General features: G+C 38.4%; 1 protein-coding gene across 1 annotated transcript; it reads left to right on the forward strand.

Moving 5' to 3' along the window:
* Positions 1-8,832: 8,832 nt before the first annotated feature.
* Positions 8,833-12,629, forward strand: LOC113105317 (trace amine-associated receptor 13c). The gene is made up of 2 exons (XM_026266364.1): positions 8,833-9,166; positions 11,627-12,629. Exons 1-2 carry the CDS (start codon positions 8,953-8,955, stop codon positions 12,499-12,501), a joined length of 1,089 nt encoding a protein of 362 aa, XP_026122149.1. The 5' UTR covers positions 8,833-8,952; the 3' UTR covers positions 12,502-12,629.
* The last annotated feature ends 376 nt before the right edge of the window (positions 12,630-13,005 follow it).

Consider the following 13,005-nt stretch of genomic DNA (forward strand, 5'->3'; position numbering starts at 1 on the left):
CCAATCTACTTTGAGTGTAAATTTAAGAAGCCAATGGACATTGGCATGCAATGATTGCATCCAGCTACCACTGATCACAATGTGAGCATAAAAAGGCAGTCGGTGCAATGCATTCCAGCTTTTCGCTTCGGAGCTAAGCGATAACATTGTTCTGCTCCTGCCAATATCTTCATGTGTGATGACGAGTTCAGCGCACTCTAGGGAGCTTTTTGTGTTGGCGGACAGCACTTCAGCACTGGTCATTCCTGTGTTGAGCGGGTTGTGCATTTCTGGATGCACTACCCCCTGTCATGCTGCAAGTGGTTTTTTCCACTGTGCATCTCAGCACATAAAAGAGCATTTCCCTGAAAGAGCCAATTTCTATAAACGAGTACATGGGTGCGTCTTTGTAAAGACAATGGATCATCTTCCCAGTGCCCCACCCTGGTGTCTTTCTTCCTGGAGGTGCATGAGGAGCTCACCAGGTCATGGACCGCACCTTTTACTGCCCTAAACTAACCTGCTGGTTCCTTCTCCCTCACCACCCTTGACATGGTGCAGCTAGGGGGTATACGGCAATCCCCCTTCCGGAGCAGTCATAAGTGAAGCAGTTATGTGCTAAAACCTACTCCTCCTGGTGGGCAAACCCGTTGCTTCACTCCTGGGCCTGGGCACTCTTCTGGTCTGACAGGCGTTGATTATACAGCTTGTGGAGAAGCTGCCTTATACGCCAAGGCACTGATGGACCTGCACAAAGGTGGTCATAATCCAGAAGTTCTGAAAGAGTGACGCCTTCATAGTAGCCTCAAGCAATTGGTGCAGGGAGCTGGGCATAGGCTCGTCAAGCCTTGTGGTGAGCGGAAGAGCAAGAGACATTGGGAAGGGCTACCCAGAGAGGGAGGAAACTGCTCTTTGGTGGATGTTGAATGAACCTCTCCCTCCCCCAGAGGAGGGCATAGTGGGCATAGTGGTGAATTTGGTCTCGAAAAATCTCGACAACAGGATGGGTTTCTCTGTCTCTGGGACAAAGGCTCTACTCATGCACTCTCTGCGTCAAATAATTTTGGCGAGAGCAGTGTAGTGGAATCTGTTCATCGAGTGGTTTTCTTCTCGCTGAGAAGACCCCCGGAGAGGCCCGATCTGGGTCGTGATTTCCTTTTTTCAGCAAGGGTTGGAGCAAATGGCTATCTCCCTCCACTCTTAAAATCTACAGTATGTCACTGCGATTGCTGCTAACCATGACCCCATGGAGAGGAAGTTCGCTTGATTCTATAGCATTTGTTTGGAGCTGGTATCCTCCTGTGTTCTCACATCAAATGGGTAGAAGCGCTGAGAAGCACTTAGTGTTTGCTTGCTAAAATTGCTCCAGAGAATCTGTACTATAGACCTTGTCGAGATTCTCTATCCCCTTGGCAGCCAGATGTGGCGGAACATCCGGTGCCAGTGCCTCACTCAATGAATCCATGAGAACTGGTAGAGAGCTGGGTTCCATATGTTGAGACCTCTCTGCCATTTTCCAAGAAGGTTACAATCACCTCTATTATTCCATATGCACCTAAATGGTTATTCATATGTGTAAGTGCTTCCAAAACCTCCGCCGGGAAGAATGTGGCCTCTGCAATGTTCCTGTTCCAAGTGGAATGGGTATGTTTTCCCAGTGTGTCCAGTCTCACTGAGTGGGTAGTGCTATAACAACATTGACTTTTTTTTGTTTTATTTTGTGAGCCCCGGCCTACACTAAAAAAGGGCACAGGACACTAGAAGGGGCAGCATCTATGGCGCTTTGGTAGGGATTCCAATTTGTCGAGAGTGACTGACTGAAAGTGAACGTCTCAGTTACGTATGTAACCCTCGTTCCATCCCGTCACCATGGCTGCTGTACCACCGCTGAGTGGCCGGGACAACAGCTTGTCTCCTCAGCGAAAAACTGGTATGATTTGCATCAGTTGCCTTTTTCTGCTCACGCTGTGATCAGCGGCTGCTGGATGCAATAATCGCATGCCAATGTCCATGTCTCACGCCTTCATTTTAAATGTTTCTGTTGTGTAACAAATTATTATTATTATTATTATTATTATTTGCATTTTTGATTCTATTATAAATATTTAATGTACTTTGTAAGTCAAGATGAGGACATTAACGCTGCATGCATAGTAATAATTAAAAAAAATTCTACTTTCCACAATATTTGATTTCAACTAACAATTTACTCAAATGAGGAAATATGCCATTTATTAACAATTTATAAGCTATTACAATATTTAATGTGACTTTTTCAATTCTTTCTATTACTATTAAGAATAAAATTCACCAATTGCAATGGAGCAGTGATAATTAGGGTCAACTTTGATTTAATAAACAGTTAGTGCATGGTATAATATATCTATAAAATAAACTCTTGAAAGCAGTGCATACACATTTAGCAGTAAACTAAACTGATTAAGGTGAAGTGAAAGTGTGGAAAAAATATGAGCATGATGTTGAAATAAGAGTGAAAAAGCAGAGGCTGGAAGATTAAAGGCTGGACATAAAGATTAAGACAGATACACACTCACAGTCCATGAGAATTACAGGGCCCCGGGGCTTCAGGGTCCAGCACTGGTCACTCCATTATTCCAGTTGAATGTCTACTCTAGCCCTGGGTACAGAGGCTGGACCTCATCTGTCTGGAACTATAGGGACTTCCATATAAATCAATTTGCCTCCACAACATACTAAAGAATCTTATTTATTTACAGTTCACTTCCACAATCACTTAAATTATGCAAAATGTTTAAAAGCTTCATATGATGCAATTTAATTTTTTCCTGTTACAAGCTCTTGGTACATGTAGAAGATCTGTAAAGTTGCAAAGACTAAAGTCTCAAATCCAAAGAGATATTTTTATCGAAGTTAAGACTTTGCCACGCCCACCTAAAATGGCTCATTCACACACGCTCCTACAAGGCGTGGTTTCAGTAACTGCAGTTAGTGTTGAAGCAGCCATGTCAGGGAGATACTGTGTGTATCTAGAGTGTATCTCCACCGCAGGAACTTTACCCAGGAACTAGGGACCTTGGGCTGGTACTCGGTGTGTTTCCACCACAGGAACCAGGAACTAAATACATTTCCGGGGAAAAACATGCCCCTCAGAAAGTCCCTGCTGGCAAGGTAGTACTTTTTCAAAGTTCCTGAACTTTCGGGGGCTGATTGGTTGAGTTCACGCAGCATTTTGATTTCAACCACAATTTATTTGGATCATTTTCAAAATATTACTATTAATGTGTCATGAAATGTCATTTTAAAAGTATTTCAGTCGAGAATGTAGTTGTTTAAAGCTAAAATCTGAGGTTTATTTATAAAGACAGTGCCCATTTAAAAATGTGTTTCGCTGATTTCGGTGATGGTCGTCTCCACACGATCAGCGAGAGCTCATTGATCATGTATCTGCTGAGAGCAGTCTCTACTTGGCTAGTCCTTCGGATATGTGCCTCTGGCTCTGATGTCTATTGGTTAAACATAAAATATAATTAGTTTTGGGTAAATTTAACAGGTAATCTTTGGTCTGTATTCATTTACATTTACATTTTACGCTTAATCATTAAGCAGATGCTTTTATCCAAAGCGACTTACAAGTGAGAACAATAGAAGCAGTCAGGTCAACAAGAGAACAACAACAGTATACAAGTGCCATGACAAGTCTCAGTTATTCCAGTACAGAACGCATAGCCAGTTTTTTTAAGGTTTATTTTTTATTATTCAATTTATCTATATGTTAAAATGAAAATAAAAAAGGCAACTGATATAATATTTAGTTTCATTGTAATGGCTGTATACATACATTTCCCTGAACTAAGTACATTTCTGCAGCTATTATTATGTTTAAATGAAAATGAAAGGAGGCAGTGGTATTTGATACCCTATTTCATTTTATTAAAACAGGTGTACAGTGAGGAAAATTTGCAGTAGCCAAGACTGAGCTGACTGATGTTATCAAGTACGCTGCTGTTACAATTACCGCAATTTCATTGCGGACATCACATTCACGAGTCGAATGCACATAGTCTGAACTGTACCGAGGATGCTGGTCCAAAATCAGCATATTTGTGTTGTGAAATGCACGCAGACCTACGTCACCAGACTATTTGCCTAATCTTCCCGGTACTTTAAACCACAATGGAAACGCAGAAAGCAACAGTTCTGGGGGGAAAATAGTTCCAGGGGAAAAAAGTTCCTGGTACAATTGTTCCGGGTAATTTCGATGGAAACACGGCATAGGCCAAAGCAAAAGCACTTTATTTGGCCTTCCAAAAGTAGATGCAATAGATGGAATCATTTAAGATTACTTACAACAGAACATCAACACATTTTATGGACGATGATTTTGTGAACCTAGCAGAGGAGGTCATTCTGACTTTACTTCAACAATTTACAAGTTTACAATTTAAAATTTTACTACGACAATTTACAACTTTACGACGACAATTTACTACAATCAATTTTGCTTTTGAATCAGCTACTGGAAGTATGTTTTGTTATTAGTATTTGCTATTAAATGTTAAAATGCAGAGTTTTGCACTTTGCGTATTTGTGAGAGACAGGGTCACACAGTGGAGTCAGCTGCCTTAACCGTCCATGGCTTTTGTACTGCAAACACATACAAACTTCATCACTGTGTCTGTCACATGACTCTGTTCCCCTTTCGGGTAAAACTAAGAACATTATTAACTGTAATTACATTTATTTTGGAAGATGAAGCTTGCGATCATGGTGAGCTTTTCCAACGAGTGCTTGCGGTACTCGGCCAATCACAGTGCACTGGGTCAGTTTGCCAATCAGACAAGACTGCGCTTTTTGATAGGAGGGACTTTGTAGAAAATTATCCATTTGAGGGAGGCAGGGCATAGAGAACCTACAATAATGTACAGTATTTTAAAAGATAATGTGTTTTTTGAACATTAAACATGTCAACATATTCTGTTACACCAAATAATGATCTTTAAAAAAGCAACATATGACCCCTTTAATGTGTATTGCTTTTGACTGACAGAGTGGCCCTCTGTATATTCTCTGGATATTACTTTGGAATGGTTTCCACACACCCGGTTATTTCTGCACACTAAAGATCCAGCTCACAATTGATTTTAATATGTTAGAATGAAGAGTTTGACATTAGAATGTTGCTAAGCTAGCAACGAAACACTCTACTAAGAATATTTTAAATGCTGCACACAAATATTAGGTGAAATAATACATTTTAATTAGAATCAGTGCTATCAGTATACTTTTACAGGACTGAATGAAATTTACATTTATTGTCAATTTTCACTGAGCTTGTTGCAATGCACTATGGGAATGTTCTCTGTGAAATATACATGTAATGCTTTATTAAATTTTGGTCAAAGCAATGTGTCTTGGGCAGCTATGTATTTATGTATAATTGCATATTTAGTGGCACAATATGATTGGCAGGCCTAAGGTCTAAATGTTAAATATGTTCCAGCTTTCAGCCTTTCCCAAGTTATGGCAAAGTAATGAGTGGTTGGAGAGCGAAACAAATCTCTTATTAGGTCAAGTGTTTACTTGGAGGAGGAAATACTGACATGAAATAGAAACTGAATGAATAGAAATAGAAGGATGAATGAATTGAACCTGCTGAAAGCACAGTTTATTTGTAAGCACTATCTGTGCTGTTTCGCTAAATAAATGATGCAAATCATGCAACTAAACAAATATGTCCACAAAATCTAGGCTAAAGGCAATTTATCCTTTACAATTCGTAGTCACATTCAACACAGTCTATTCCAAACCTAGTAAGCTGTCAGGCAGCAATTTAATGCACCACAGGCATGGTCCCAGCATGAAAGTGTCTACAGAAGGTGAACAGCTATGTTGGTTCATAAGATATTTTATGATACATTAGAAAACACAATTATATGTATTTCTTTGTGGTGAAGGCAATCTCTATGATGAGAATGTTAATAGTTTAATTTTCTTATATTACAATCGATACAGAAAATTATTTAGAAAAAAAGAGTACTAGTTACTAGTTACTACCTTTGTGTTACAGTATGTATTTTTTATGACAGAGGCTATTTGCACAAGTATACTAAGTAAAAAAACAGTATTTTTAGCTCTGTGTACATAAAGTGGTAGATGTGAACACAAGCAAATAAGTTGCAGTTCACTTTATAGCCAATGGTTTCGCTAATAAGCATTTCTAAAGTCTCCTCTTTAAATATCAGGTAGGCGCTTTATTTGTTATTCTTTCAAAAACTGAACATTTAACAATATTTTGCAATAATATTACATTATATTACAATATTACATACTTATTACAGTTTTTCATGTATTTTCATTTGATAATTTACCATTATTAACAGTCTGTTATTGTTAAACTTGATATATTTTTTCTTTTATTTTTTAATAAGTCAGCTTATTGGATTTGGAAACAAAGATATAAAAACTTTGAGCATAAGTTAAATTTTAGCTTTTGGTTTGGTAGAGTTTCATCAGATCATTTCCAGTTTTCAACAAATGCAATGCGAAACGAACCACGATTGATGTTTTTAATTTGATTCTGATCTCAGAGATCTAATTCATAATGAATTAGACATTGCAAATGCAATGTCCTGGCTGGATTCATTAGAAGAAATCCTGGCCTGCTTCCTACTAAATGCATGTGTAGTAAAAGATGTAAAACTTTTTGACAGATAGTGAGAGAATGAGAGAGAGAGTGTGTAAGAGTTTGACTGTGTGTGTTGGTGTCCAGCTGAGATGCTGTCATAACTGCCAAGAAGCCCCAGCAGAGCTTTCTATTTTAATGTTCACATAATATTTATCATGCTAAATTTCCTTTAGTGTGCTGAGCGCTGGAGTCTAGCTCTCAGTAGGGTTCTGCTTGTTTAAAAGCACTGAAAGCAGTCGTGGCTAATGTCAGGGTTCTATTTGAAGAGATGCTGCAATAATTATAAGACTGCCATCAAGGCCAGAAAGACCTTTCTAAATGTAATATATTCATAGGTTTTTATTTTGGTTCATGTTTTTCTGCAGCACTATTAATCTCCCAGAAACAATGTACTCAATGTACTGCTGCATTACCTAAAAAAAAAGAAGAAAATATGAATGGCCCTTGCCTGTGCATAGTTCTTTATATATCTATCCATTAAACTTTCAAACAAGCCAGTATTCTCAGTTTGTCCTGAATTTCTGTTCATTGTAATACCACTTCCTTTCATTCAAATTCACATTGCATTTCTCAAATTACATTCTTAAGTTAAATACAATTAGTGGAGTTTGTTAAAATAGCATTTTAAAATACCAATACCATATGACCAATAGTAACACCGATGCTTGCCTAAGCAAACATTTTTAATAGCTATTAAGAAATTTCCTTGAGCCTCGCCAATTACATTGAGGCCTCGTTTCACAAACGGGGCTTAGCTTAAAGCTGCAGTCTGTAACATTTGACGCTCTAGCGGTTAATAAACAGAACTGCTTGCATCTTGCGGAAGAACTAATTCTACTTCTCTCTGTTTATGTCTATAAAGAATCACGAAGGTACTGGGTTACTCCGCCGCGGTACCCCCGAAGCAATCTAAAATAGTCAGAATATAAACACTTATTATAGATGTACCCTGTAATGATTCAGGACAGGCTAAAAACATGGTTTGGAAAATGGATTCATGGTGTACTCGCTTATTATATACACTTTTTCTACATTTTGAACACAAACAAAGTTAAGGACCGCAGCTCTGATTGGTTATTTCTTACCGGGAGCGATGGATTTTCTGCAAATGGCAATAGGACCACTGGGAGGAGCCAGAGGAGCTTGATTTTTTCACAGATTATCTGTCTCATATTTTACTGTCAGGACATAATGACAGGTTTAATAAATATGTAAAAAAATATATTTTTACAAAAGTTACCTACTGCAGCTTTAAGCCAGGACTAGGCCTTAGTTAAATTAAGATTTTTAATCAAATTTTACAAAATGCCTTAAAGAAAATTTAAACGTGTGCATCTTTACACAGAACAATGACAGACACATTTTAAGATATGTCAGCAAGATATTTTCAGTTGAGACAGCTCAAACATGCATTTTAGTCTAGGACTAGCTTAAGCTTTGTATGTGAAACCGGGGTGAATGTCTCACAACAACAGTAGGGGGATTTTCCACCCTTCTTTTAAGTCTTTATTCATAATTTTTGTTTCTTCCACTTTATCTATTCATTTATGCCGGTACAGAGAGCATCACAGGAGACACTGCAAAATTCATTGTCATCTTGTTCCAGAACAAAAAATAAATAAATAAACATAAACATTATTAAAATAAAATAAAAGAACAATTTTCTAAGGTTTTTAGTGAGGATTATTTAAATATATATATATATATATATATTTACCATATATCCATATTGTAGTATGGTTCTAAAAAGATTGCATATAAAACATGCTGCAGTACTACATCAAAAAAGTCAACAAGCGAAGTATTTGTAGAAAATTTAATAATATTAGACTAAATACAAGCGTTGGCAAAATGCATCTCCATTTTTCTGTATACTTAGTTAATTCAATAAATTCAATTAAGATACTTCCATTCTTAGTTTAAAAGAAGTATATTAATGAGACTATTAAGAGATTATTAACTTTAATTGATTGTTAAATATGTTTGGCAATCCACGTTTTGAATTTGTCCCTCTGTATATTTGCAGTTACCAATTCTACATAATATTGGAGACTGATTTATAAGCATACATTTACACAGGCTTGTTATCATTACAATGCAACAACAAGTCTAATACAGATGTAATAATAAGCTTAAATGTTGCCTTGGTTATGTTGAATTGTTTTTCTGCTCTTTTACAGGGTTGTGATCCACGGCTAGCAAAAGAACCACTGTAAGAGGCATGTGAGAGGCATGAAGACTGTACCAAGGCTTCAGTACTGGCCATCTTAAGTGTACCTAGGGAAACTGGACCACAACTTGGGATAATGGAGACTGCTAATCAGACAACGAGTGAATCTCAAGGTGCAGGACAAACTTTGGCACCTCTCTGCACAGCGCACTGTTGTGGACTACTAAACCAAACACTGGCGGTCATGTTCATGGTTAGTCTGGCCTTTGCCATTGTGGTGGGAAATGTGGTGACGCTTACTGTTTTCATGCAGACCCGGCATTCTCGAACACCTCAGGGCTACCTCAAAGGTAACAACAATAATTTACATATAGAATATCTTCAGAATGACATGCAAATGTATCCCACACTGCAGTGTGCTCAGTTTTTTGTTTTGTTTTTTCAGAAATTTTATTAGAAATATTAACCTTTTCATTCAAGCACACACACACACACACACACACACACACACACACACACACGTATATATATATATATATATATATATATATATATATATATATATATATATATATATATATATATACAGACTTGTTCAAAATAATAGCAGTACAATGTGACTAACCAGAATAATCAAGGTTTTTCGTATATTTTTTTATTGCTACGTGGCAAACAAGTTACCAGTAGGTTCAGTAGATTCTCAGAAAACAAATGAGACCCAGCATTCATGATATGCACGCTCTTAAGGCTGTGCAATTGGGCAATTAGTTGAATTAGTTGAAAGGGGTGTGTTAAAAAAAATAGCAGTGTGGCATTCAATCACTGAGGTCATCAATTTTGTGAAGAAACAGGTGTGAATCAGGTGGCCCCTATTTAAGGATGAAGCCAACACTTGTTGAACATGCATTTGAAAGCTGAGGAAAATGGGTCGTTCAAGACATTGTTCAGAAGAACAGCGTACTTTGATTAAAAAGTTGATTAGAGAGGGGAAAACCTATAAAGAGGTGCAAAAAATGATAGGCTGTTCAGCTAAAATGATCTCCAATGCCTTAAAATGGAGAGCAAAACCAGAGAGACGTGGAAGAAAACGGAAGACAACCATCAAAATGGATAGAAGAATAACCAGAATGGCAAAGGCTCAGCCAATGATCACCTCCAGGATGATCAAAGACAGTCTGGAGTTACCTGTAAGTACTGTGACAGTTAGAAGACGTCTGTGTGAAGCTAATCTATTTTCAAGAATCCCCCGCAAAGTCCCTCTGTTAAAAAAAAGGCATTTGTGCAGAAGAGGTTACAATTTGCCAAAGAACACATCAACTGGCCTAAAGAGAAATGGAGGAACATTTTGTGGACTGATGAGAGTAAAATTGTTCTTTTTGGGTCCAAGGGCCACAGGCAGTTTGTGAGACGACCCCCAAACTCTGAATTCAAGCCACAGTACACAGTGAAGACAGTGAAGCATGGAGGTGCAAGCATCATGATATGGGCATGTTTCTCCTACTATGGTGTTGGGCCTATTTATCGCATACCAGGGATCATGGATCAGTTTGCATATGTTAAAATACTTGAAGAGGTCATGTTGCCCTATGCTGAAGAGGACATGCCCTTGAAATGGTTGTTTCAACAAGACAATGACCCAAAACACACTAGTAAACGGGCAAAGTCTTGGTTCCAAACCAACAAAATTAATGTTATGGAGTGGCCAGCCCAATCTCCAGACCTTAATCCAATTGAGAACTTGTGGGGTGATATCAAAAATGCTGTTTCTGAAGCAAAACCAAGAAATGTGAATGAATTGTGGAATGTTGTTAAAGAATCATGGAGTGGAATAACAGCTGAGAGGTGACACAAGTTGGTTGACTCCATGCCACACAGATGTCAAGCAGTTTTAAAAAACTGTGGTCATGCAACTAAATATTAGTTTAGTGATTCACAGGATTGCTAAATCCCAGAAAAAAAAAATGTTTGTACAAAATAGTTTTGAGTTTGTACAGTCAAAGGTAGACACTGCTATTTTTTTTAACACACCCCTTTCAACTAATTGCCCAATTGCACAGCCTTAAGAGCGTGCATATCATGAATGCTGGGTCTTGTTTGTTTTCTGACAATCTACTGAACCTACTGGTAACTTGTTTGCCACGTAGCAATAAAAAATATACTAAAAACCTTGATTATTCTGGTTAGTCACATTGTACTGCTATTATTTTGAACAAGACTGTATATATATATATATTATTTTGAGGAAATCCAAGAGCAACGCAACTACCACATCCGATGTACAAAAAGGTAGTAAGGACATCAATAAAATAGCTTCGTAAAATGAAGATTAAACCACTGATGTCACATGGACTTATTTAATGATGTCCTTACCACCTTTCTGGGCCTTGAATTTGATAGTTGTGTTGCTGTCTGTGCAAGGTCAGAAAGCTCTCAGATTTCATCAAAAACATCTTAAAGGGATAGTTCCCCAAATAAAAAAAGTGACATCAATGGGACAACTTAAATTTTGCAAAGCCACAAGAATACATTTTGTGCAAAAAGTAAACAAAAACAACACTTTATTCAACAATAATTATCCCCAAGTTACCATTTTTTGCCATTTTGGAGAGCACCACAATCCATGTGCATGCATTAATAAACGTAAGCAGCGTTGTTTACATTCAGCATGTAAATGCTTTCTCATGAACTTTTCTCCTCCCACATCCCACTTTATCCTGTGCCACATTCAGCTGTGTCAGGTCTAGCAGGAATGCAGATCTCTAGTGCAAAGTTAGGAGAATTCTGAACAATTTGCTATATTTGACTTGCAGTGTCCCTGGCCTTGGCCGACATGATGGTTGGAGTCTTGGTGGTGCCATTTTCTGTATACACTGAAATCTCTCTGATGGTGACCAGCACTCCACCGGTGTGGTACCAGGGCATTTCAACACCCTCACTGGAAGGTGGATCAGGACCTTGGCAACCCTGCATGCTGATAGGTCCAGTTTTTGCTGGATGCACTTTTGTCTCAATCAGCACCATCTTTCTGATGACAGTGGAGCGCAGTGTGGCAATCCTGCGTCCACTGCATAAAGACACTCTTGTGACACGGCATCGCACCTTGTTCCTAATTGTCTTGTCCTGGGCTGGCAGCTTCTTACTGGCAATGGCTCCGCTCATGCTGAGCAGCAGCTTCACACTGGAGTACAATGAATGCAGCCGCATGTGCAACTATGCACCCTTACTAATCAGACATCAGTTGCCACCAGATGCAAACATTCTTCTGCTGTTTCCAGCCTTTGACTTCAGTTTACTGGGTGGGACATTAGCTGTCAATATCCTGTCCTTCACAAGTATCCGCCGATACTCCCGCAAACGAAAACTGCTCTCTGAGGGAAGTCTTGGCACGGATGCAGGAGTTGGCAGTTGCCCCCACAGGCCGTCTTTTTCTGATATCAAAGCAGCTAAAACCATTGGAATCCTCACCTTTGCCTTCACGGCATCGTTCTCTCCAATCGCAGTATTTGTGCTGGGAAACGTAGTGGGATACACCTGGTGCAACTTCTCCTTTTTTGCATTTTGGATTCTGACAAGCAATAGCTGCTGCAATGTGATTATTTACAGTGTGCGGGACCACCGTTTTAGGAAAGGGCTGACTCTGCTTTTTCAGCGGGACAGGGCACAACCTCACCCAGACAAAAGCTGAGATTTTTTTGGACAAGAGCTGGGCAAAGGCTGGCACTGACTTCACTTTCTTTACCTCCCATCACTTATGCCTTGAGAGATTAAGAATTTGCTTTTCAGGCTCTCTTTCACAAATGGATCAGGGACAACAATAAACATCATTCCAGGGATTGTGGCAGTTGTCATGATGTTTTACAGAAAATTAAAGTCTTTATTAGCATGTCCCTGCAATTATTTATTTTTATTCAGATACGTATGAAATACAGAGACATGCCTTATTGATTATTGCATTGTGTATTCAGCATATATCTGTAAAATATGTATGTTGTTAAGTAAGATATTTTTAATGTGGTTTGTAAAAGCAATTAACATTTTGAAAGAGTTCTATTTGTACCTAATCTGGCAAAAAAAAAAAAATTAAATTGGTAGGTGTAATTAGGTAAGTCCACATGAACAAACCATATGACATTTCCATGTGAAATCACATGTGGCTTTGGAATGTTTTCATTCTGTGAATGTGTGAAAC

The sequence above is a fragment of the Carassius auratus genome, chromosome 7 (genome assembly GCF_003368295.1).
Source record: "Carassius auratus strain Wakin chromosome 7, ASM336829v1, whole genome shotgun sequence".
NCBI lineage: Eukaryota > Metazoa > Chordata > Actinopteri > Cypriniformes > Cyprinidae > Carassius > Carassius auratus.